This window comes from Takifugu rubripes, chromosome 18 (genome assembly GCF_901000725.2).
Source record: "Takifugu rubripes chromosome 18, fTakRub1.2, whole genome shotgun sequence".
Classification (NCBI taxonomy): Eukaryota; Metazoa; Chordata; class Actinopteri; order Tetraodontiformes; family Tetraodontidae; genus Takifugu; species Takifugu rubripes.
In genome coordinates, this window is record NC_042302.1 from 722350 (window position 1) to 747957 (window position 25608).

The window sequence follows — 25608 nt, forward strand, 5'->3', positions numbered from 1 at the left end:
ATTAATTACACCTCTAAACACATTTCTGATGAAAACACATGTATTTGGTTGAGAAGATTCTGGTCTAGCTTTTGACATTTTAGTCAAAGTATTTCAATTTGATGTGTTTTGAACTAAAAATTAGTGACTGCCCTCTATGGTTTCAAACCCAGTTATTACAAGCCTTTCTGTTTTTTTCTTTTTCTACAGTAACCAACCAAGCAGGTCTTCGTTATGTTAAACTGTGAACAGTAAAGTCAAGGAACCAAACCCACAAAAGCTTATATAGGGCCCTGACATGAACTGGAAACTCATCCAGGGGTTGAACTGCCTTCGCCCATTGTGGACCCTCCCATTGACCCCAAAGGGGATAAAGCAGATAAGTAGACGAGACAAGATGAAGGTGAAGATAAAATGTATGCTGCATATATTTACACGTCTGACCACTAGGAGGAGCCTCTCACCGATTTTGCTAACATTCTAGGAATGGTCATAAAAGAACAGACAGGAAGTAAAATACACAATTTATTTCATACAAATGTGCCTCAGTGTGAGTCTGTACAAGTTTCAAGATTATTACACTCTTGATGGGAACTACCCCTCATTAGAGGGGGGAAGGTCACGAGTTGGCTGCGTAATCATGCAGCAGTTCTGATGTGACGGCATCTGGACGAGCCACCAAAATCAAAAATCATCCGGAAACTAACAAAGAAGACGCAGGTAAATGTGGAAGGAGCAGTTCATGCACATGGCTGTGGATGCTATAAAGAGCAGGAGGCATCTCGAAGAAGAATTTGAGGACCCTTGTTTGTTGATTTCTGATGGCATCACATGCTGCCATCATTTAGCACCAACTGAACCTCAAGCCCCAGCCAGGAGTTTTTTGGAGCCAATCTAAGTACCTACCCTGGAGCAGGGACTTGATTAGCCCCTGTAAAAGTTGCTGCCAACAACTGTCACACTTCCTCCTCACACTCACCCTCCGAAACTACGAAGAGAGCATGAAGGAAAGAGATTTAATATAGCTTCAGTGCTTCTTCACAAGGCTTCATCAGCCCACCGCTCATAAGTACACTGATGTTCTAATGCACTTCACAATTTGAACAAGACAGGAAGGGTACATTGGACACTTTCACAAAAGATCAATCATTGATTGATTGATTGATTTCACAAAAGACAGGCTGGACAATTAGGAGCGGTAGGGAGGACGAGACTGTATACCCCAATGAATGAATGTTGCGCTCCACAGAACTCAGCTGTCACTCTCAGGCCGGATTAAAGAGAACTTTTTAGAGGGGTCTGGGATGAACCACTTTTCCCACAGATCCAAGTGGACAGCAGGGTAATTCCATGGCTTGAATGGGCCGTTCCAGTGAAGCAGGTGTGCTTCCTGAAGGAAGCTGTCAGAGTAAAGAACATTTGGACTCCAACCTGGACAAAAAGGGAAAAATAGAACAATTGTAAAAATAAGTCAAATGGAACTTGTCAATATCACATCCTGACTCTGCTACGTTTGCCATAATTAATAACGAAATAACCATCTACAGGATTGCACCAAACCCTGCATTAAAAAACAGGGAAATTCATTAAAAAATATAAAAGTTTTAGCTACTTTATCTAGAATTTTGAAGAATTTGGAAGTAATCTGCCAACGGAATGATGTACCCAAGTGTCTGACGTTCCACAGTGAGTCCAGTCTTGTGAATTTGTCATGAAAAACTATCAGCATAGGTGGTGTGGCCACACCTCCTGCCATGGCACTGCTGTATATGTTCTGTCTGGTGGAGAGGAAGGAGAGAAGAAACATCTACATTTACTTTACAGTGTAAAAATAAGATTGCACAACGCAAATCCCTCCTAAAACCTCGTGTTATATCAGATATAGAGTTTCAGAAAGATGGGATGACTGTTTTACTCTCAGTTCTTTTCCATCAGTCAGAATTTTTCTTTTCTCCTCTTGTTCTTCCTCCACTTTATCCCTTTCAGGGTCACGAGGAGGGTTCACAATGGGTGAAGGCAGGTTTCCCCTGGATGAGTCGCCAGTTCATTGCAGGGCCCTGTGTGAGTATTTGTGGGTCTGGTAACTTGTTCAAGATTCTGAAGGTGTTCTGGCACCTTCCCCTACTTTAGGAACATCGTGTTCCATGTTTGGTTTGCACTGGGACTCAAACCAATAACCCTCCCCTTCTCAGCCCAGTTCCCAACAGACTGAGCTACCAGCACCCTTGTGCGATGCGGAGAGCGGTACAGAGTCTGGGTCGGCTTTCCTCAGTGCCTAAAGTCTGGATGCTGGGTCAGTGATGGATCCGGAACCCGTTCACTAGGTATGAAGAGGAGGCAGATCCACATGTCCACATATCCACGAAGGTTCTCATATTTGTGGGTGATCGTGCGTCTCTAATGACCACTGGGGACGTACGAACCTGGGGGACGTTTCACCTCTCATCAGTGGACATCAGAGCCTTAAATAAAGGCACAAATTCTTAACTACCAATTTTTTTCTACAGGATAAAGAGAAAAATTAAACAAACCACTAAATCAAAACATATACATAGTACAGTTACACATCAATCGCTGTTTTTGGTCAAACATGAGATGGAAGCTTCCCAGATGTCCTAGTACATACCTGAAATTCTCCTCCATCCATTTCTCCAGCTGTTTGGTGATCTTCTGTTTCTTCCATTCAATCAGATCTGCCACAAACACTCCAGGATTAAAGGAGCAGTCTCTGGGATGAATGCCTAGCTCTTTAACTTGCTGTTTCCTGTAGTCCAGGAAACCCATGTAGGTGGTCTATGGGATGAGTAAAGGAAGGGAGGCCATGTTTTAATTACTGCCTTTACAAAAATACCAAAACAACTGATGAACAGAATCCAAATCTTTTTCTATCTCAAGTTTACGCAAAACATGAAAATGTTAAAGGACTCTAGCTTCGCAGGCAATAACAATCAATGCATTTAATCAAAGGCACGATTAAAAACCTCTAAAACTCCACCTGCATGCCAACGCTGCGCACCATCTCATGTGTGGAAGGAAGATCACAGTCAGTGGAGAAAGCGGCAGCATGGCCAGCCATCATTTTGACGTTAAACAGATCTTCAATGTCTCCTGCATTCAATTGAGCAACAGCGTTGGTTACTGGTCCGTTCGGGATATTTAGCATTTGAAAAAGGCTACTCTCATCATGTCATGAGCACATGGCTGGATCCAGCTGGCTGGATGCGAAGGCTCTTTTTGGTTTTGTTAGCAGCAACTACAGAGGTGTGTGGAGACGTGTCCAGTCAGTCCTTGGACATTTTCCATATGCTGTTTCTACCTGGGCAACAACCACCCACAGCTGGTCAAAACATCCTCACTTACTTTTGAAATTGGATGACAGAGATATTTTTTCAGGTATTTCGGGTTGGGCTGGGAGTCTGAGCCAACAGCATGAATAAAAGTACTGGGAGAGCCCAGATGTCCACCAAGGAGCTCATTTCCCCACATATGGTGAAGTACACCGATAGTACATAGAGGATGGAAGGTTTCTTAATAATTTACTAAAACAAAATTTGCAATATTAAATACCCTCCAGAATCTGGAACAGCACCAAAACTGTCATGTTTCTTTTCACATTTCCGAATTTCAATGAAATCTGTTTGCAACTTTTCAAGTCATTTCTTTCACAATCGGACAGAGACGCCAGCTGTCACATGACCTTGGTGGAGGTAACAATGTTAAACAGCAAGAAGGAAAGGTTGAAATCATGTTAAAGTGACTTAAGGACATTTGAGTGGGTTTTATTTAAAGGGTAAGAAATGAACTTTCGCCAAGAAAAGACTAACAAATGGGTCAGAATGTCTTTTATGCTTTACTCGCCAGATCCAGGAGCTGCCGGTAATCGACTGGTAGTGAATATCCCAAAAATCCTGGCATTTATTCAATGACTGCAAAGGCCATAAATAAAAGGCTTCTGTGGTGTCCCACTGAAGCGAAGGGATGCTCGGTGTCTGCGGGTTAATGCAAGGTCCCTACAGGAACGTGGGAGAAGTTATCAAAATGACTGGAGCCAAGTGACGTCTGAACAAACTCGCCTTCGTTCTGACACAATCAGGGTTAAAGAAACGTTGACACAACGGTACATCTTCGACCATTTAGTTTTGGACCTTCAAGGTCGTCCTAGAGAAGTGGCCTCTAGCTCACACTGGTTGTGTCGTGAGCTCATCAGAGGTACATGAATTGGTAGAGTAAGAAATTACAGACATAACGTATTACCCTGACCCTAACCACCCTGACCCTAACCACCCCAACTAACCCATGAACTAAACCTAACCTCAACCTTAAAACCAAGTCTTAACCTTCAAACAGCCGTTGAAGTTGGGAGGACCAGACAAAATGTCCTCGTCCCAGTTTTTTGGTACTCGATATGTAGCAAGAACAATAACACACACACACACACACGCACTGATGAGCTCATACATACCCTGCACAATGACATCATCATCCAAGTATATTACCCTGCTGTGGCTGATATCAAGCAGAGGTAAGTAAAAACGCACAAAGTTGAGCTGCGAAAGAAAAGGACATTCACTGTAAATGTTGAAACAGTATGTATTTCTGATCTGTACTGCAGAATAAACCAAAAACTCACTGGATGCAGCAAATCAGGCCGTGAGGAGTCTGGTTTGACTTTCCCACGCAGAACCATGGGATTAAATTCCAAAATTTTATACTGGATATTTTTCAGTTTAGTCTTCATTATGTACCGTCTAAAAAGATCGCAAGATATAAACAAGGGGTCCTTACATTAGCACACGCTGTACCAACTATACCTGTGATATATGAAAGAAAAGCCATATTTGGTGACAATGGTCCACCTGAATGAAACACTCAAGTTTAAATGTAGTTGTAACTCCCAAATCCGCGTGTGGTCAGCCTCCATCACATCGTTACAGCACATTTACATCATATACTGTATGATTGCCAATCTGTTGGAAGCATCTACAAACTTTACACATTTGGGTTTCATGTCTTCACAGTGCACAGTCAAAATTAATGATTGGGATGGATGGCAAAACCAAGACTGTTATCACACTTGAGAGGTGGATTTAAAACGGCAACTCAACCACTGATGTCTTTAACTGGTCCTACATCACACTTGTAAACTCTGAAGGATGGAGGCAGCAGACCAACCTCGTCAATTTCACAGCATCCCGAAGAGTAACGACATAGAAAAACACGCTGGCCTTTGTGTTGCTGTAGATGCTATTGATGGTTGCCATGGTGGCCCCAACACGCTCCTCAGAGGAGCAGATGACCACTGGGATGACATTGTCCTCCTCCGGCACTCTTCCTGCAGGAACTTGTGCTTCGGCGCTCGTCTGGTGATCTGCATTATGACATTTAACTATTTTAGCCAGTTATTCTCATATTCTTGAACATTATTTTCATGAACATTCGGGACAGGATGAGGCTTTGCGTTCCCAGAGCCTAGCTCTGGGAAAACATGTGGCATAGCTGACTATAAAACCTGGAGGCCAGTTTACCCTGAAAACTGTGTCTTGTGAAGGTTTTGTTGAGAGAACTATGCAGCAGGAGACCCACCATCAGAACCACCAGCACCAGAAGGACCCTGTTAACTAAAGAACAGGACGAGGCAACATGAAAACGCAATTGTTGTTAGCATACATCCAAAGTCTGTCACTGCCCAGTTAAATCTTTCACAGCCTTTTCCTGAAGTTTAATCCCTCACATACTAGTTTTTAGAGGATGAATTTAGATATAAGGTGAGATAAAACTTGTCCCCTCAGGGACAGTGGGGTCAAGGATGTCCAGAGATTATTTCTCTTATTTCTTTTTCCTGCAACATAGACCAGAAGAAAGCAGATTAATTCATCCTTCCTCTCCTTTGTGAGAGAAAAACATTGAGTCCATCCAGGAGGGAGCTAGTTTTCATCAGGTCCTTGGCAAAAAAGCCAAAATGTCAAGAAAAAACTCAAAATACAAATAAAGGGGGAAAATTCAGTAACAACCAGCATGTGTGGTGAACTATACTAGAGACTGTGCTTTAGTAACAAAGAAAATTATCCCCTTTAGCTTATAAACACAGTGAAGTTGTCAGTAATGGGACTTTGAAGAGATTGTGCTGAAAACCTGACACTTAAGTTAGCTTCTGATTCATAGCTTCCTTGCAGTTAACGGGTAAGTTAAAGTTAAATTAATCCATCATACTGATCGACTGTAATCAAAAAGTAATCAAAATGCTTCTTTTTAGCATTTTAACAAATCAGTTTTACAACTCTAGAAGTGCATTTCAGACAAAGTTAATGTTACCCAAAATTCATGATGGAGTTGTTCTCAAGCAACAAGACAAAAGTCTGTTATTTGATGCAGAAAAACATGAATAGTGTTTTTCATCTATAACTCTTGGATCATTACGCAGTCATGAACATTTGCACTTACTTTGTCTCAGCACACTCATCTCTGATTAGTTTCCTGGCCCATCTGCAACAATGACAGAAGTTTGTTGATGGGTTAGTTTTCCAGGAAGTAATGGATTTCTCTTTGTGTTCATTCTGAAAACAATTATTGGATGGACTGACATGGTTTTTTGATAGAAATAGAGATGGTAAAAAAAACTAAGATTCTGGGTTTTGCAAATGTACATACACCTAACAGCACAGGAGCGGGCGGCCCACACCCCATTACTGATGCGAATGATAAAAGAGGACATGTTGATGGATGTCCTCAGTGATCCAGGTCCAAGACAATAAGAGAATTCTTAGGCTGGAGCGACGACTAATGACCCCCATCAACCTAATCCGGTGAGCCAGATACCCACTTAAAAAGGGCAGAAGCCTCTTGGATGAATGGAAACTGTCTCCAAGGAACCTGAAGGAAGTCCAGTTGAACCTTTTCAAACCCAGCATGCTTTTGTTTTTTTGCTGTTTAACAGAGAAGGCTAAAGCATCTGGAGCTCATTAGCAGTGGAAGATCCACTCGTTCCAGAAGGCAGAAATGCGAAACATACACTAGGCAGGCTGTGAACACCCATAATGAGTTCAGGGTATTTTTCAAGACAGTTTACACAGAATGCAGCCACAACCACAATGTGGAGATTAGGCTTCAACAACCACGGCATGATAATTACCCAGCAATCGTCGGGATTTATTCAAAGTTGGATGTGTCATGTAAGAATTATTGAGGTAAAATTTGGTATACCAGATTTAGGGTAACCCTTAGAGACCAATAGTCTTTTGACAAGTTTAGTTACAATCAATCACTGCAATAATAAGACATTTGAGGACTTTTAACAATTTAAAATTATTTTTTATTTTAAAAAAAACTCACAAAGGTATTATTTCAAATGTAACAATTTTTGTTATTGGTCAAATGTTTAAAGCAGAGCGTGGCACACACGCGCACACACACAGACAAAGAGCAAAGTTGATAAAACACATTCTTCTGGTAAATGTGTCATTAGAAGCGTTTGCAATGTTTCTTTGAAAGGATAAAGGTTGAATAAGACATGCTGCAATTTATACTCTAAAAGAAAAGTGAAATCCTACCAGAAAAGCGGAGCTGTGGTCTCATTCCTCCTGTCCATGCTCCATGTTCCAACCCTCTGAAGACTGAGACTCACCCTAAACAACGCTTCCCCCCCCCCCCCCCCCCCCCCCGCATCCTCTTCTTTCCAGATGGGACTCCTCATGTTCTCCCAGTTCCAAATGATTGTTTTGCCAGTAAGTGAATTCAGTCCTTCCTTTTAACAGAACTCTCAAAGTCACATGATACTAAGTAAATAACAAGTTATTATCTGATTTTAGGCTAGGATGCCACCATTCAGAAAATGGTGGACAACAGTGGCCCTCACATGGACCCCTGAGGCATGGCCTTTGCAACCAGGGGAAAGGAGAAACAGGCCTTCCGACCTGGACGTACTGTTTCCAGCCTGGTTGGTACGCCAATCTCGTGGCGTCTATCTGCCAGGATAACTTGGTCGACTGTGTTAAAACCTTTGGACAAGTCTGTACAAAAGGTTTTTATGATCATGTATTCATATTTAGCCGCTCTCGTATCTCTTTGATGTTGTTTACTACTTTAACAGCAAAGGCTATCGTACTGTGCTGTTAGGTAAACCTGACTGATATTGTGACTATGCATATTTGTACATTGAAGTTGTTCACAGACCAACTTTGGAGAGAATACTCAATTCAGAGATTGGCCTAGGGGTTAGGGTTGAGAATTTCCGGCCTTAGCCCAGGCATAATCCCTTGCTTTAAGGAAACTGGAGACTTCGGAATCATTTCTACAATTCACTATAAGTTTGCAGATTTAAAACTGCTAGCAAGGTTTGAATGCAGCCTCATTCAGTGATCCCTCACCTGAGTTTCTCACCACAACAATGGCTCCAGCCATGTTCTTATATATGTAGGTGGAAATACTATGGAATACAGGTGAAAACAATCAGGAATTAGGGAGCACAATCAGGCAGGCGAGGCATGAGGGAAGGGCAAGTTGCCGGAAACTAGAGAGTTTTGTTTCAAAATAAAACAGGAAGTCAAAAGACAAAACTCCACAGATATAAATATATGGATTCGATTTATCTATGAGGTTGACTTGTGACTTCCTGTTTTATTTTGAAATGTATCTCTGATTAATTCCACCTGTTTCTTTCTACCCTCATGTGTCCACATGTCGTCTATGAAGCACTGGCACTGTTTCAATTCCATGACACCAAGTTCATTGTGTGCTCATCCAGGTGTTTTGTTCATTCATACCAAATAATGATTATATCGTCTTTACAATAAAATATGCAGATGCTCACCCCCTTACCCTAAAACACATTCAAGATTAATCCAAAGAATAAATGCAAATTATACTAAGGGTTCAGTGTTGGTTAAGGGTTCATTGAACACTTTAGATTTATTTAAAAACTGTACTAAAAGTCCCTAACAGGATGAGAGATCCTTCCTACTTTGCAAATGATCATGGTGTTTGAATTCAGAAACATTGTTTTTGTTTGTGTGAAGTGTTTTTAAGGAAAACCTTTAAATGTAATGATTGGTCATTTGGGGACTTGTATGTTTGATTTGGAATGATTATTCACAGAAGCAGACTTTTGAGCGTTCTTTTGTCAGTTTAAGTTTCATAGTCTTTTATTTTATAGAGTTGTGGGTTTTTTCCTCTGGCAGGAGTGACACTTAGTATCAAGCTTTAAAGCTTTGATCTGGAGCAGGAGACCTTCATTTAGGTTGCTCAGGTGTGGCAAGGAGGGTAGACCAGCCATTGTGTGTACTTCATATTTCAGATTCCATATGGAGATACTAATCGCAACAGTTCAATTATGTTTTCCAGATATGGTGTTGCCAGGGTGGTGCCTCCACCCTTCCAATGTCTGAGCAGCAACTACAGCTGCTGCACATGCACCCAATCTAATGGCAGAAAGTTGGGACGACTTCCGGACTCGGTCATTTAAGATGACATATGGTGGCACTCATGTTTAGATCAATTTTGCATACCACTATTTAGCCATTTATTTTGGCTCCACTCGCACCAACTGTTAATTGGCCTAGACTTAAACCACCAGAACAGCCCAGCCAACACCAAAAACGTGGCAATGTACCTCGAGGCTCTTTTGACAGGGCCGTATACAGTCTCCAATTCTGGGCAGCATTTTAAAAAGACAACTTCTGGTACTCTGACACTTTTGGTACAAACACATAGACGTTCTGAACACAAGGTTTATTTTTGCTAAGCTTCGGTTTTAAAAAAAAATCCCATCAACGGATACAAAATCAAGCTATGACACTACAAACTTGGGCTAAATGAGCCTCTCTCCATTGGGACCTGAGGAATTTGAAGCTTGGGAGACTGAGCAGTGAAAGAGGGAGGGCTCATGCTTCTCTGGAGCCAACTGCAGTCTCATTTCACCAGAAACTCGTTTTTTTTTTTCGGTCCAGCTGTAATCAGTGGCATGTGGTATGAGTGCAGCTGGTGTTGATAGTGGAGCAGAGAGACAAGCTTTATTTCTGCAGGAAACTGTGGCTCACCTGCCACTGGCTGTGCGACCAGCAGCTGTACTCCCTGCAACAGAACAGACACCTCCTGGCCCTTCAACCGCTGGTTATGCCTCTGTGGTTCACTTCAACTAGTTGAAGGGTCTTCTGCTGCATTAGTGTCCCGTTAGATCAAACCAGCTGCCTGATCTTTTTGTAGTCCTGTAGAATTAGAGACCAGCTTGATAGGCTGTGCTGTCCTCTGTTTTAGGGCTTGTTTGAATGTTGCACAGCCTTATAAAGATAGTCTCAATCAGGCAACAGTTTGACCACTAAGCTGGCAACACAACACACTATTGTGCTCTCTATTGTGCTGTGTCCAGGAGTGGACACAGCCTGAAGCATCCGGTTAGCCACTACTCCTGATGTCGTGTAGCATACACGATCCTGTTTTTGTCATATTCTTCAAGGTTCTGCCACAAGCCTAGAATGGCGCTAACTTGTTGATTGTTCAGGGTCAATCCTGTCTGCTCACGAACAAATTCATCTGTGCGGTCCATTCCAGGAATGTTGTGGTCATCTTCAGCCTGGAAAATAAATACTGATATTTAAGTTCTGTGGTATCACAATTTCCTCTTGACCAGTTATAGATTCATTGATTGATCTGATTCTTGTGTATGTTTTGTAGGGGCTCATTATTAGCAATTACTGCACCCCAATTAGTTTTCCTGAGAAAACATTGAATCAAGAAATTTTAATCCACTCTGGTGTAAAATCTGGAACCAGTTTCTTGCCAGACACCTTCTCATAGTTGCTGTTCACACGATGAACCAACTCTCTTGTGTATTTGTGCAAGGTTGAAGAGTCACCTGAGACAATATTGCAGTAAGCAAGCAGCAAGTCTGGTTGTAAATAATGACACTGGGTCTGCCTCTCAGATCCAAACTGAGAGGTAGTTCCAGAGAACTGGGGCTTGCCGGCTAAAAGCCCTGTCCATCATTTCCAGCAGGACTAACATAAACAAGGAAACGGTAGCCAGCAGATTAATGTTTTACCATTTCACAAGCATAGGAGATCAACTCACACAGACGGTGTGTCACATCTTGCTATAATCTAATTAGTTCTACCTAAAAGCGATAAATTCGTTTATTGTCCCTTTAAGGTCTACTACCCGTTGAGACTAGGGTTGACGCCTCAAGATGGCGCACAAATAAAATCTATTCCTGTAAAACTTTGGATAGGCTCTAACAAAAACTTACGTACATTTTCACGATCACACACAATAACAATGCCATTTTATCTAGTTTAATCTTAAAAGGTTCTGAATTAGTGTGTTTTTTTATTTATCTTTTTGTGTAAGTTTCACCGAGTTCAGTCCTGATTGGCCACGGGGGTTTCTGATTAGCGAGAAACATATTAATAAACCTTTTTCGGCAGCGCGTCCTCGCAGCATTTTATATGCGAAGTTGTGTTCTTGCAAAGGATTTTAATCGTTTCGAAACATGGACGAAAACACATTAAAACGAGTAGTGAGACTGGCCCAGGATGGGAAATTGCAAACCCTGGAAGAAGTGATAACATTAGGTGGTTCGGTGGCTTTGCAAACGATCAGAAACAAGCACTTTGGTAGCGCGGGAGACACTCTGCTGCACTATGCTTCCAGAATGGGACACTTGGACACTGTGGAGTATCTAATTAAGGAGGTCGGAGTGGATGTCGAGGTGTACAACAACGATTACAAGAGGCCGCTGCACGAAGCTGCATCAATGAGCCACCGAGATTGTGTCAGCTACCTGCTGCGGGAGGGAGCCGAGGTGGATTCTCTCAAAAAGGCAGACTGGTGAGACCAATCGCTGTCTGTCGCCAGTTCAACCAGATCATGTCACGGTTGATTTAACCAGTTAGACGAGTTCATCTTACTGTTAATTTAAATACAAACTACCGCTGTACAGTGCAGCGTCTCCATTCGATGGCGTTTTGGCTGAAATCCTTAGGTCGCTGGTTCGAATCCGGCTCGAAGGATATTTTTTTTTCTCCTTAAGTTTTACATGTTTGTTGTTGAATCATTACGGTATTTTCATAGGAAACGGGACATTAATATTAGCAATGTAATGTGATAAAACCATGTTTGCTTTACTGTAAAAATGAAAGCCAGGGTTTTGGAGTCAGCTTCAGAGGATTTGCTAACATTTGTGATACCACTTCCATATAATTTCTGTCATTGATAAGTTGTTCATTAACTTCTTTAATGCAAGACAACAATTTTCTCCATTATTTCTGAAGCATTTGTTCAGAGCAGGTATTAATGTTGCCCTTTTAGGACCCCCCTGATGATGGCCTGCACTCGCAGCAGCCTTGCTGTGATCCAGGATCTGCTGAGCCACAAGGCTGATCCAGCGCTGAGGAACAAGGACGGATGGACGGCCTTCCACATTGCCTGCAGGAAGGGTGACCCCCTGGTCGTCGGTTACCTGCTCACAGTCGCCCCAGATATCTGGAGGACTGAGAGCAAGACTTGCAGGACTCCCCTGCACACGGCAGGTAAACTGTAGATCCATGCAGCATGTCACTGACTCCTTTCTCAGTGGCACGGAGCATCTACGCTTTCATAAATTCATACTTTCTTGCTCAGCAATGCACGGCTGTGAGGAGGTTGTCAGGATCTTGCTGGAGAGGTGGGTAAATTGTGGAATTGTGTGAAAATCAGCCCTGAGTACTGTCAAACATGCCATTCTGTAAGGTTGGAACCTTATGTGTTTGCAAATTGTGAAAATGCATGTTGATGGATCCACATGTTTGCTGACCTTCCAGATGTGGCTACGTGCCAGACAGCCCCGACAGCTGCGGAGTCACTCCGTTTATGGACGCCATCAGGAGTGGACACATATCTGTGGCCAGGACTCTCCGAGAGAAACACCAGGTAAAGCCACTGCACACAGCGGTTTTAGGGGATCTAGAGGGCATCTCTGATCCTTCTGCTCTCCATTGGAGGCGTCTCCAACAGCCACCGATCTACTCGGAGCTCAGCCGCTGCACCAAGCTGCTGTCACTGGCCAGCAGGCGGCGCTGCGGTTCCTGGTGCAGGAGCTGGATGTTGACGTGAACCAGAGAGTGGAAAACACCCACCTTACTGCGCTGCATTACGCCGCAAAGGTCAGAATACCAGTCCAAGTGAACCCACTGACATGAAGACACATCCACACCAACATCATGTGCTTTCAGGAGGGTCACACGTCCACAGTAAAGACCCTGCTGGAGCTTGGAGCGGATCTTCATTGTCGCGACAGAAAGGGGAGAAGCGGTAATGAGACAGAACAGCAGCATTTCAGAGACAAACACCTGAACACATCTGTCCCCTCTGAGGACAGAAACCTCTGGATGGCGTCTTTTTTTGGGGGGGGGGTTTCGTTCGCTTGTCTCACCTCTGTCCTCTTTTCCCTCCATGCAGCGCTTCACATGGCCTCCATCGGGCAACACGCACAGACGGCCGAGGTGCTGCTGGAGCTGGGACTCGAAGACTCGGGGGACTGTGGCGGCACCACAGCACAGCAGCTTGCCCGAAAACCAGATGTTGTGCGAGTGTTTGAACAATGCCTAAAATAAAGGTCCAGAATGTGTTTGTGCACAGAGGAAAGAGTGAGAGGGCCCTTTCCTCTCTGAGTCAGTGTGTTCCCGAGCCCAGTTGTCAACTGAGTTTGTCACCAATTCTTTTAATCTGGAGACGATCAGCTTCACAGAATGGTCTGTTTGGGTGTCTTCAACCATTTCTGTGACTTTGGGACAGGAAACAGCGGCCACCTACCGACGCACTGCTATGAGACACTGCTGTGTTCCTTCTAAGATTCACATAAAGCGTGCATTTATGCAAACACCTGAAGTCGCTGCAGGAACCAGGAACCTTGATCTCGGCGGATCTCGGGTCCAGGAGCTTGAGAGCCGCCCATCGCGTGATTGACAGCGCGGAGGCCACGCCCACATCCGAAACTCTACTGCTCGTTTCAAGACTCGCAGCTCTCCATTTTCTCTTTTCCTCATCTAGCGCAATAGACGAGTAAAGAGTTGAACATGAATGAAGAATACGACGTTATCGTGCTGGGCACCGGGCTGACGGTAAGACTTTGGGACAACTTTGTGGTGTGCGGTGTAGAAGCGATTTGCAACCTGTTAAGCGGTGTGCGAGGCGGCCTGAAGTGGGCCTGATAATCGGGGCTAGCTCTAAGTAGCTAGCTTAGCCGGCCACTTAAAGTAGGAGAAAATGAAAAGAAGACGGAAGATCGGGGAGCCAACTCGCTTAGACTTCCACAACACCACTCTCCGGTGTCGATTGTCCAGACATGAGTTAACTGAACATATGCAGAACTCTGCCTGGCTGTTGCATAAGTTTGACGCCAGTTCCGACAGCTTTTCTTAGTAAAGATTATACGGGGATGATTAAATGCGCTAACGTTAGCCGGCCCAAATCAGGCCAGCAGCCATTTAATTAACTTCTGACAACTTAAAAGACTGTCGACGTGTGTTCGGTGACGCTGTCTTCCTGGAGCACTTTCTTTACATCAGCAAATATTTGCCGCGAAGCGGCGTCACCAACCCGGAATAACCATCAAAGTTAACGACACTAAAATCCCACGCATGAAACTTTTGTCTCGTTATTAGCTCGATGTGGTTTAAACACATGATACTTAAGTGTCCTTTTTATAGTTTATCGTGAAGTGAACTTTGTATCGTGTCTCACTAAATTATTCGTCAACTTAAAGCCATGTTAATTAGCATTATTAGCACAACTTAACATGGAGCATTTGGACGTTAAAGTCGGTGTTCAGGCGAATTTTGCTAGTTGTAGTTCTGCGCGTGCGCATTGCCACTGCATCTCCGTGCATGCAGAGAAGTTCTTAAGCTCATGATGGAGTAGAAAAAATATGTCCCCCTCCCCATAGTGTTGGTTAAAACAGAAGAAAACCATGCAAAAGACGTTAGCAAGGTCCGACAAACAGAAATGGACAGAAGATGGCACAATGTTTCTGTCAAATGGGAACTAATGAATTTAAACACGTGACAGAGTTCCAAAAAACTCCCCCGTGACCACTTCTGTTCTGGTGGTGGAGGTGAGCTTTTTCTGAGCGTTTTCTGACAGTTTTTCCCCTGCAGACAGGAGGTTTATTGACTTGTGTCTCTAATGCAGAGCACTGCTGCCTCATTTTACAGGCTGGTCTTGTCACATGCCTTTAATCATCCGCTGGGTCGAAACCACACAAATGCCAATTTTTTATTTAAAAAGAATGGGGGTTTTTTCGCCCCTATTTCGCCCTCCTTTGTGACAGTTGGGACTTTGACCCTGCTGGTCAGTATATTTTTACCACCGTCCACATGACTGGGACGCCGGTGTGAGGACCCTAGAAGGAGCCCAGGCAGGAGCAAAGCTTCCTGGAGCTAAAGTCAAAGGGTTGGGCGTCATGGTAATGCAACTATCGCCGGATGATTTTGATTCTGACTCTTGTGTCCACGCAGGAATGCATTCTGTCAGGCATCATGTCGGTGAAGGGGAAGAAGGTCCTTCACATGGACCGCAACAACTTCTACGGCGCCGAGAGCGCCTCCATCACGCCTCTGGATGAGGTAAGGTCCTGCTGCTGGTGCTCGGCTCAGCGTCGAGGGGATTCGGCTACTGGTCCTTCAGGAGACATTCCTGCAATGTTTCAATCCAGGGCCTCCATCTGGTGCACTTGTAAAATACTAAAGTTCCCAAAGGTTCCTTGAACTCCTGAGGCTTTTATTAAGATTAAGATTAAGATGTACTTCATTCATCCCCGTGGGGAAGTTGAATTATAGTAGCAACCTATACAAAGTATAGAAACAGAATAAATAATTACAGATAAGATTAGAACGTTATAAGCATATATACAGCATATATTATAAGCATATATTATAAACACACACACACACACACACACATATATGTATATATATATATATACATATATGTGTGTGTGTGTATACATATACACACACACACATATATAAGCATATATACATAAATATAGATTAAATAGAAATAAAATTACAACATGAATATTGCACAGTTATTGTTAGTGGCTGGGTTTGGATGAGTTATACAGTCTGATGGCGGACGGCAGGAATGACTTCCTGTACCGTTCCTTAGAGCAGCGAGGCTGCAGGAGTCTGTTGCTGAAGCTGCTTCTCAGTTTGTCCACTGTGAGCCAAGGCAACATGTGGGGGGTTTAGGCAGCGGTCCAGCCAGAGCTCTAACTGGAACACAGTCAACTGTCTCCTAGTGGCCCCACCCATCGGAAAGGTGCTTCACAAAGTGACCTACGGTGGGTTGATGAGGCTCTAAAACAATGCAAGTCTGGTTCCTCGCCGTTATCATGTGGTCTTGAGTTTGGACGCTGCGGAACATTGCGGATGGTTCTTCTTCCTGGATAAGGTTGTTTCATCTTTGTGTCTCTTCCCAGCTCTACAAGCGCTTCAGCCTTCCTGGGAAACCACCAGAGTCGATGGGAAAAGGTCGGGATTGGAACGTCGATCTCATTCCTAAATTTCTGATGAGCAACGGTACGTTTCTGCTGACAAGTCTGTTTTCTATGTTAAATCCGTGCACGGCGGCCTTTATTGTTAAGCATTGTTGAGCATAATTTCCCTTCCTTTTGCAGGTCAGCTGGCCCGCATGCTGCTGATAACAAGTGTGACTCGTTATCTGGACTTTAAGGTGGTTATGGGCAGCTTTGTCTACAAAAATGGCAACATTTACAAAGTTCCCTCGACAGAGACTGAGGCTCTGGCCACCAGTAAGTTATGAAGAAATCTTTCCTCTCAATTTAGTCCTTTCCAAGAAAGAAAAGGTTAAAACCAATCAGACATGAAGATGTTAGACATTAGCTAATTTCACACCATTTGCTGTCACTAGTGGGGCACTGCAGGGGTCGGGTTTGAGAAGGCAGAGCGCAATGAGAGCCAGCGCTTTAACTGGTCCTTTTAAATGTTTCTGGCATGCATGCGTGCCATTAACATCGTTGATTGTGTTTTGGCTCGCTGGGATGGGCTGCCGATCCCCGTTCTTCTGTGTCGCCTTCACTGTCTCGCTTTGTCTCCTCAAGAACTGCTGGGTTTGTTTGAGAAACGGCGCTTCAAAAAGTTCCTGGGCTTTGTGGCCAATATTGACGTGAACGACCCCAAAACTCTTGATGGCGTTGACCCACAGAAGACGACAATGAGGGAGCTCTATTCCAAATTTAGCCTGGGCCCGGATGTGGTGGACTTCACCGGTCACGCGCTGGCCCTCTACGGCACAGATGAGTCAGTGCTCTTTGGAGGAGAACCATGAGCTCATGAGCTGTGCAGGCCTTTAATGACCATTGTCTTGTCTTCTCAGCTACATCGATCGACCCTGCATTGAGACGATAAACAGAATAAAGCTTTACAGCGAATCTCTGGCCAGGTACGGCCAAAGCCCCTACCTCTATCCCATGTACGGCCTGGGAGAACTTCCTCAAGGATTTGCTCGGTAGGAACCTTGTCCGTCAATGCTCTTACCCTGTAGCGGCTGGCTGATGTGTGTATCACCTGGAGTGTGCTGTCCCAGAGGTCACAATGAAGTCTAACGTGCACGTCGTGCACCCGCTGACTCGGCTCAACACTCTTTGTTGCAGGCTGAGTGCCATTTACGGTGGAACGTACATGCTGAACAAGCCCATCGAGGAAATCATCATGGAGGACGGGAAGGTGGTGGGAGTCAAGTCTGACGGGGAGGTGAGACACGTTTCCGTTCTTGTGTGTGGCTTCTCTTATCTAGCAGCTCCTGGTACGCTCCCAGAGCTTTTCAACAATCTGTCAAATTTTGTGCAAGATGATCTGTGGGGTTCCCTGAAAAAAGAACCCACCCCTAACATGTGACCTCTGACCTGTGGCCACCGGCATGACAGATCGCCAGATGCAAGCAGCTCATCTGTGACCCCAGCTACGTTCCCGAGCGGGTCACCAAAGTGGGTCAGGTGATCCGAGTGATCTGCATCTTGAGCCACCCCATCGCCAACACCAATAACTCCAACTCCTGCCAGATCATCATCCCTCAGAACCAGGTCAACAGGAAGCATGGTGAGTTCCTCATCTCCTCCGGCGCTGGGACCGGATTGTGGAAGCTCCTTCGGTCGGTTGTCAGGCGGGACGTCGGTAACCTCTCTTGTCCTTGCAGACATCTACGTCTGCATGATCTCCTTTGCTCATAACGTGGCAGCAGAGGGCAAATACATCGCCATCGCCAGCACCTCGGTGGAGACGAATGACCCCGAGCAGGAGATCAAGCCGGCTCTGGACCTTCTGATGCCCATCGACCAGAAGTTTGTCAGCATCGCAGACCAGTACGAACCCACTGACCCGGGTACCGAGAACCAGGTATGTCCAGTCGGCTCGGACAGGACCTCTCAATGTTCCTGGAGCAGCTTTGCGTTTAGCTTTAGCCGCCAGCAGCTTGATGGTGTGGTGGCTAAAACAGATTCATTGACCTGTTAGAGCTGCCTGTCGACCCACGTGCACTGAGACTTTGTCCCTCTCTGATGACGACTCTAGATCTTCATCTCCCGTTCTTACGACGCCACCACTCACTTCGAGAGCACCTGCGACGACATCAAGAACATCTACAACAGGATGACCGGCACAGAATTCAACTTTGCTGAGATGGAGCGGCACAAGAAAGACACGTTTGGTGATGCCGCCGAGTAGAGGCCTCACGTGCACGTCCGCCAGTGCTGCCGGTGACCTCCTCAGATGTTCACTGGTGGCAGGGCACATTTTCCAAATCAATGGTTTGTCCCAAATGCAAATATATATATAGAGAGATATGATATAGTGTTCTTGGATAGGCTGCAGGGAGGAAGTCAGTGCTGAGAGCAGAACAGTCTTCCTGGTGGGAGATCTTACATAGTCCAAAGATGCCAAACCAACAGGACCTTCTTCAATAATAGTATCATGGAGCACTTCAGTGTTGGTGGGGGGGGGATTCTCTCGCCCCACATCATCCCACGGGGATTTTTTACATATCGCAGCGAGAGCGGCTTTATTTTTGTCATCCTGTACGTGGCGCTCTAGTGCGCTCAACTCCTCCTGAAGCATCTTGAGAATCCCAGTTAAACCATGATTAGGTTGAGCATTCACAGGGCGAGGTCGACTAGTTGCCCGAGAAGGACCAAACGTGCACTGCAGCGGTTTTGAAGTGGTAACAGCCATATAATAAATTCAGTCGTAAACTGAAAATCCATCTTGCATTCAAATGATTTCTGTACTGCAAAATAAAATCATATTTGTCAAGAAGAATCTGGCTGGAGCTTTACTGACCCGTGTGAAGAAGCCACATATATCCTCCTTAACTCGGGAAAAACTGAGGTCATGGTGTTTGGTCCTGAACCTCTCAGGGATAGATTAGATCACATGATCACTCTAGATGGTATCTCATTAACATCTAGTCTCTCTGTGAGGAATCTTGGAGTAACTTTTGATCAAAACCTCTCCTTCAACTCACACATTAAAATAGTCTCTAGAAGTGCCTTTTTTCACCTGAGGAACATCACAAGGATTAGGAAGCTACTGACGTGGCATGATGCTCAAAAGTTAGTCCATGCATTTGTTACTTCCAGGCAGGACTATTGTAATTCTTTATTATCAGGATGTCCAAACTCCTCTTTAAGAAGCCTCCAGTTGATCCAAAATGCTGCAGCCAGAGTTCTGACAGGTATTGACAAAAGAGATCACATAACTCCTGGACTGGCGTCGCTTCATTGGCTGCCCGTTAAATTTAGAATAATTTTTAAAACCCTGGCTGGCTGGCTGGCTCTCTCTCTCTCTCTCTCTCTGTCTCTCTCTCTCTCTCTCTTTGAGAGATTTGATTGATATATGCATGCGGATGACAAAAACTACTGTGGAAATGCCTGTTTTTCGAGGCGTTAATAAAACCGGGAATTATCCATCCAGATTTTCACTAACTGGAGTCACCGCTTCATGGAACAAATTGCCAAAAGGTGGCTAGGACGCACTACATTTCCCGGCATGCGCCTCTCTCTCGGCCGCATGACGCGCGCCGCAAGTAAACAGAGCAACGCGGATTTTTTTTTTCTACAAACATCTCGGCAGTTTGTGTGCTATTTTGAACCGGGCTAACGCATTTAGCGATGGAAATAGAGAATTCTCGTCCGTATTTCTTTGGAGACATTGGTGAGTAAGAACTCAATGAAACGTGGCCCCGTCCCAATTCGACAGGTTGGGGGATTTCTTAGCTATCAGCTAGCAAGTGGGTTTTGTTTCAGACATTTCGCCACAGCTACGATGCTCCGAGTTGCCCGAATTATTTCCCATCATGCATATCGAGAGTTGGTTCATCGGATGTAGTTAGCAAGGCAAAAAGATAAACAGTCATTTGAAACTAGACCATTGCATAAAAATTGTGACTGTGCCTCCTGCTCTGCTCATCTGCCCCATGGCTGATGCCCCCTAAGGCACCCGTGTTGAAAGGCACTTGACCACTGATGCCGTTGAGGTTGGGGATGTTAGACCCAGAAGGCTTTCAAATATGTGCGTGCGTAAGTTAATTCAATTAGGTTCAACGTTGTTGGAGAAAGGACGAGTTCAATACGTAGCTTTTGTCAGTCTTGGGAGTCAATATGGCAGTTAATAGGAGACTTGAGTCAACTTGACCCGTAAGGAGGTATCTTGGACGTGGACCCAGGACTTTGAGATTTCACAGGAGCAATCCAAAACCTCTTGGCTAAAATTTAAAGTTAAGTTGGCAAAATTTGGTGCCTCTAAAACAAAGCATGTAGGAGGAGATGCACATCAAACAAAAGAAATAAAAAATGTCAAGGAGGAACACAGAGCTAGGAGGCACACAGAGCTAGGAGGCACACAAAGTTAGGAGGCACACAAAGCAAGGAGGAACACGGCTAGGAGGCACACATGGCAAGCAGGCACACGAAGCTGGCAGGCACACAGAGCTAGGAGACACATTGAGCTAGGAGGAACACAGAGCTAGTAGACGCTCCTAGCTAGGAGGCACGCGGGGCTAGGAGGCACACAGAGCTGGGAGGCACAAGATTCAAGCGAAGCTGGCTATGCCCTGACTACACTGCCATCGCTGTTCTCCTGCAGGCTGCTGGTCAGAAAGAACAGAGGTGCACAGAGCCGCCTCGCAGGGTCATGCCGCCCAGCTGCAGCACCTCATCCAGAGCGGCGCTTCAGTCAACATGGTGGCTGTGGACTCCATCACACCCCTGCACGAGGCATGTGTGCGCGGGCAGGCCGAGTGCGTCCAGCTGCTCCTGGAAGCCGGAGCTCAGGTCAGTCGTGGAGGTCATCGGCGATGACTTTTCTGCTCTAGCTAGCCAGATGAACAGGACATTCCACCTTTGCGCTTCTCTGTGCGACCCTGTGTCCTGTGCTGATCTCCTCTCAGGTGGATGCAAGGAATGTGGATGGAAGTACCCCCCTGTGTGACGCCTGCTCTGCTGGTAGTTTGGAGTGTGTGAGGCTGCTGCTAGAACACGGCGCCAAGGCCAACACAGCACTGACCTCACGTACAGCCTCCCCACTCCACGAGGCCTGCATGGGGGGTGAGCTGGGCAGCATGTTAGCTTCAGCTGTTCCTCACGTGGAATCATGGCACTATTTTGTCTTCTTTGTTTAGGAAACGCAGACTGTGTGAAGCTGCTGATCGCAGTGGACGCTGGTCTGGAGGCGTATGACCTCTACTACGGGACGCCCCTGCACGTGGCCTGTGCCAACGACGACATCAACTGTGTCAAAGTGCTGCTCAACGCAGGCGAGTCTCGTCGTGATGATACGTGTCCGAAAATGAGCAACTCTTGTAGCCTGACCTTTGACCTGACCTTTGCGCCGACACCAGGGGCTAAAGTGAATGCTGCCAGGCTGCACGAGACCCCGTTACACCACGCGGCCAAAAACATGCGGGTGGAGATGATTGAGATCCTGGTGGAGTTTGGCGCTAACGTCTATGCGAGAGACCAACACAACAGGAAGCCTGTATATTACACCACCCCGGGGTCTCCCTCTGCAGGCTGCCTCTCCTTCTATGAGAGTAAGTCACGCTCTTCCGACAGGTTTCCACGGATGGGCGTAGAACCGGTTCTCTTCTGTACTGGTATCAGAAGTCTGGTGGTTTAAACCGGATCTGAAATTGAGATTTAGTGTGTCAGCATGTGCCCAGAAGGGGGCAGCACCAGCTCAAGAGAACCAGAACTATTGAGGGGGCGGGACCCAATCCATAGAGGAAACCTCACTTTTAAAGTCCAGTTCTCACTCATTAGTATCTGTTCTGGTTCTGTCTGCAGACATTCCCATGAGTCTCCAGCAGCTCTGCAGGTTGGCGCTGAGGAACTGGCTGGGTCCCCGAGCTCTAAAGGTCATAGGCCAACTACAGATCCCCAAACTCCTCATCAGATACCTTTGTTACCAGTGAGTCCCGGCTACAGGTTCAGCACAAAGTCCCGGTTCACCTCAGGAAACCCGAGTTAATGCTCCCCTCTTGTACCAAGAAGAAGAGACCCCAGTCTTGGAGGAACCAAAAACGAAATCAGAACTAGTTTAAGGTCCTGTAACAGCAGCCCAGGCTGATCCATCCGTGCTGTTGAAATCTACCAATTCAACCTCTTCGGCACAGCGTTTTAGGCTCTTTAACATGATTCATGTGGTCCGCATCGGAGGTCATGATGTAGGAAGGACGCCGTTGAGGCCCAAGGGCTTGGTGACCTGCTGATTGTGGAACCACAAGATCCAGACTTGCAGAAAATGGGAACTAACCTGATTTCCTGCACTGAGAACAACAGGAAATCACCTGGAAGCTTCATTTAATAGTTTTATTCGATATTTATTCGATAATTAGTTTTAATGCAATTATCTGCAGATTTTAAAGGCGGAATTCTTCAAGCAATGTCCTCACAAGTGCAGTAAAAAGCTGTTGTGTGTTTGAAGCATGATGAAACGGGGATTATTGAGATTCTGCAGAGAAATATAGAAATACACTTTTGTCTTTAAAAGCTCCGTTTGCCACTTTTTAATGTCAAAGTGTACTTTGAAACATCCCTTGATGCCGAGATTATCGATGATATTTAAGAGAGGCAGGAAATCTGGTCCTAAAATCAAAGTTTTGGTGTTAGAAGTCGTCCTTCCTTCAAATGAAACAAGCCTTTTTTTGACTCCTTACAGTGATCTACGGAGCTCTGCCTCGCTCCACATTCCAGCCTCATCTGCAGCCGTTAGCGTCGTGCTTCCCTCTGTTTGACAGATGCTAAGCAGCTTCCTCCAGAGAAGTCAGGGCTGCCTATTTATAGTGGCGTGGAGTATTTTTATCTTGTTTCTGAATTCCAGAACATGCTGGAGGGTTAGAGGATGCAAACGCCTCCAAAGGTTTCGTAACGTGAACTCGGTCCAAAGGATGCTGCTCGTCAAAGGCGAAACAAGGGGGTCAGGTGGATCCAAGCCTGCAGTCTCCTGCAGTCTCCTTTCACTTCCTGCAGCCAGCTGCCGGGGGCCAGCCAAGGAGCCCCCTTTACTTCAGCCTGAGCTTGCTGCTCTCTCTGGACTCCAATTGTCCACTCGGGTGCAGGTAAAGGTGTCGTCAGCTGGACCTGCTGCCCAGCAGCTGCGTGTTAATGGTCGGTCCAACAGAACCTCCTAAAGCATCTCAAAGTGATATTTCTTCGCGTTCAGATCTGGATCCAGACGGCTCGGCTCACTCCCTCACTCCCCGGCCCGCCTGGCTCCATCTCAGCACTCGATAAATCTGTCCGCAGGCTTAATATGAAAAGATGGACTCCTCTAACGGGACGGAAGGCCTCTCAGCCTGTTTTCATGCTCCAGAAATGCAGCCTTATTCATGCTGATGCCAAAACCCACCAAGGGTTCTATTTATGAACCTGTTGCTGAGGGAGTTCACCCCTCAGATTGTCCTGTTGTCTTTGGTACCTGGGGACGTCTTTAGTGGTCTCCAGTTGGGTGGATTTCTAGGAATATTTGTGAATTCAGCCCTGCTAACAAGGCTAACTGTGGTCCAACAAGGACCAATGAAGAACATCAAATGAACTAATCAGAAACTAATCCAATATGTGTTTTTATTTGGGTGGATTTAATCTTTATAGTGATCTGCTCTCGAAATGAGGGAGGCGGATGCTTCTCTGTGGATCTGGTCTGAACCGCTGCTCGGGAATAACCTGGATATTCTGCTCTCACCGAGTTTGTGAGGTGACTTATCTCAACATTGAAGCCAACCAGACCAGATGATGATGTTCTCATCTGCCTTGACAGTCCACCGTTTCCATAGAAATGCTCTGTTAAGGTTACTTATGGTTAGTTCACTTGTTTTCAGGGCTTCTTGATTTGGGGGGGGGCGACACCTTAGTCCTGAGCTGAAAATGTTCCAGTGCTGTGCTGACGCAGCAGCCACTGGGTGGCGCTACAGGTCGAGAGATGAGGGTGAAACAACATAACCGAGACGTGCCTGTTGATCAGAGAGAACTCCAAACGTCCTCCATCTCCACACCAGAACCGAAGAATGCAGCTAAGAAACAGGCGGCGCCCCTTCAGCCTCCAACTTCACTCGTTTGTTGCCCAAGCTGCCCCTGATCCAGACTGGAAAAGTGGCTCCGTGCCTGTACTGGTTCCCAGTTTCATGTCTGCTCTGCTGCTACTCACAGCGGCGCAACACGAATCCTCTCATGAGGCCTGGTGGCAGAACCACCCGGGTGCCCTGTCTTCATGATCATGTCCTTTGAGACGGCGGAAGGTGGGGGGAGCTGGTTCATTTGTGTAACGGGGACGCTTGCACAACCGCGGACAGGAGAAGACAAATTACTGGCAATCTATGAGACAATTCAAAGAATATGACTGGAAATGTAATGTTTCTGCCCCGGGTCACAGCCAGATGTTTCCAGGCGTGTGGAGCTCTTAGGATTACCGTCTATGCCGGGGGGCGGGGGGGGCGGCATCACCTGCTCTTTAGTAGAACAGGCCACGTCCACTCGTATGCCGAGGAAACACCTGAGCAGCGTTTAGCGTCTTGCTCGATATGGCCGTGTGTTTACAGGAGATTTCCTGGTTTAGGGTTAGGGTTAGTTTTGGTTTAATTTGGTTACTTCAGTCTCGTCTGCGATGGGCTCTGGTTCTGATTTCAGCCTCAAACCTGACTGGTGATAAAATCCAGTCAACCTTGGATAACCTAGTGGCTGGCTGGTGGTGGACGTCTCGGCCTGAAACCATCTCAGGAGAACAAAATGTGCTGCAGAACAGTGTCTCGTTTATCATCTCACTGACGACACCAGGGCTGGTAACACACATGTTCTCAAACCAGAGCAGGAGAATGTTGCTGTAAGTGCCCCTCAGCTCATGCTGCGTGCTCATTAGCTTTACATAATCCCACCTTTATTCTGTGGCGCACAGATAGTTATTGTGTTTTTAATCCGTCAAAATTTTGGCGTGCATCTCCTCCAGCACGCTTTGTGATTGTTTAAATTCTGGGAATCGTGCTATTACTTTTGTTCTAATTAGTCCTGGAGGGCAGGGGTGGGTGGGTGTCTGAGATATGGGGGTTTTCAAGGCCTTGAAATCCCATGTTAACTAATAGGAGAGGCCTTGAATTGGT

General features: G+C 45.7%; 4 protein-coding genes across 6 annotated transcripts; 3 read left to right on the forward strand and 1 right to left on the reverse strand.

Moving 5' to 3' along the window:
• Positions 1–491: 491 nt before the first annotated feature.
• Positions 492–7614, reverse strand: glt8d2 (glycosyltransferase 8 domain containing 2). 2 transcript variants are annotated; one of them, XM_003978388.2, is made up of 11 exons: positions 7527–7614; positions 6421–6462; positions 5505–5597; positions 5152–5347; positions 4610–4727; positions 4442–4526; positions 2975–3087; positions 2606–2772; positions 1645–1757; positions 1201–1410; positions 492–967 (listed from the first exon to the last, which is right to left on the reverse strand). In XM_003978388.2, the coding sequence occupies exons 2-10, from the start codon at positions 6437–6439 to the stop codon at positions 1232–1234; spliced, it is 1083 nt and encodes a 360-aa protein (XP_003978437.1). In that variant the 5' UTR covers positions 6440–6462; positions 7527–7614; the 3' UTR covers positions 492–967; positions 1201–1231. The 2 variants fall into 2 exon arrangements, with proteins under 2 accessions (XP_003978437.1, XP_011618007.1); XM_011619705.2 differs by having other exon boundaries at positions 492–1410.
• A 3597-nt stretch (positions 7615–11211) lies between these two features.
• ankrd16 (ankyrin repeat domain 16) lies at positions 11212–13592 on the forward strand. Its single transcript, XM_003978389.3, has 7 exons — positions 11212–11796; positions 12277–12497; positions 12589–12631; positions 12768–12876; positions 12948–13109; positions 13179–13257; positions 13405–13592. Exons 1-7 carry the CDS (start codon positions 11459–11461, stop codon positions 13557–13559), a joined length of 1107 nt encoding a protein of 368 aa, XP_003978438.1. The 5' UTR covers positions 11212–11458; the 3' UTR covers positions 13560–13592.
• A 314-nt stretch (positions 13593–13906) lies between these two features.
• gdi2 (GDP dissociation inhibitor 2) lies at positions 13907–19280 on the forward strand. Its single transcript, XM_003978383.3, has 10 exons — positions 13907–14066; positions 15462–15569; positions 16427–16526; positions 16625–16759; positions 17069–17267; positions 17344–17475; positions 17621–17720; positions 17894–18065; positions 18163–18362; positions 18537–19280. Exons 1-10 carry the CDS (start codon positions 14022–14024, stop codon positions 18687–18689), a joined length of 1344 nt encoding a protein of 447 aa, XP_003978432.1. The 5' UTR covers positions 13907–14021; the 3' UTR covers positions 18690–19280.
• A 729-nt stretch (positions 19281–20009) lies between these two features.
• Positions 20010–25256, forward strand: LOC101072213 (ankyrin repeat and SOCS box protein 13). Of its 2 annotated transcripts, none has more exons than XM_003978384.3 (6): positions 20010–20174; positions 21105–21292; positions 21409–21565; positions 21640–21774; positions 21859–22050; positions 22304–25256. In XM_003978384.3, exons 1-6 carry the CDS (start codon positions 20132–20134, stop codon positions 22429–22431), a joined length of 843 nt encoding a protein of 280 aa, XP_003978433.1. In that variant the 5' UTR covers positions 20010–20131; the 3' UTR covers positions 22432–25256. The 2 variants fall into 2 exon arrangements, with proteins under 2 accessions (XP_003978433.1, XP_011618009.1); XM_011619707.2 differs by lacking the exon at positions 20010–20174 and adding an exon at positions 20300–20531.
• The last annotated feature ends 352 nt before the right edge of the window (positions 25257–25608 follow it).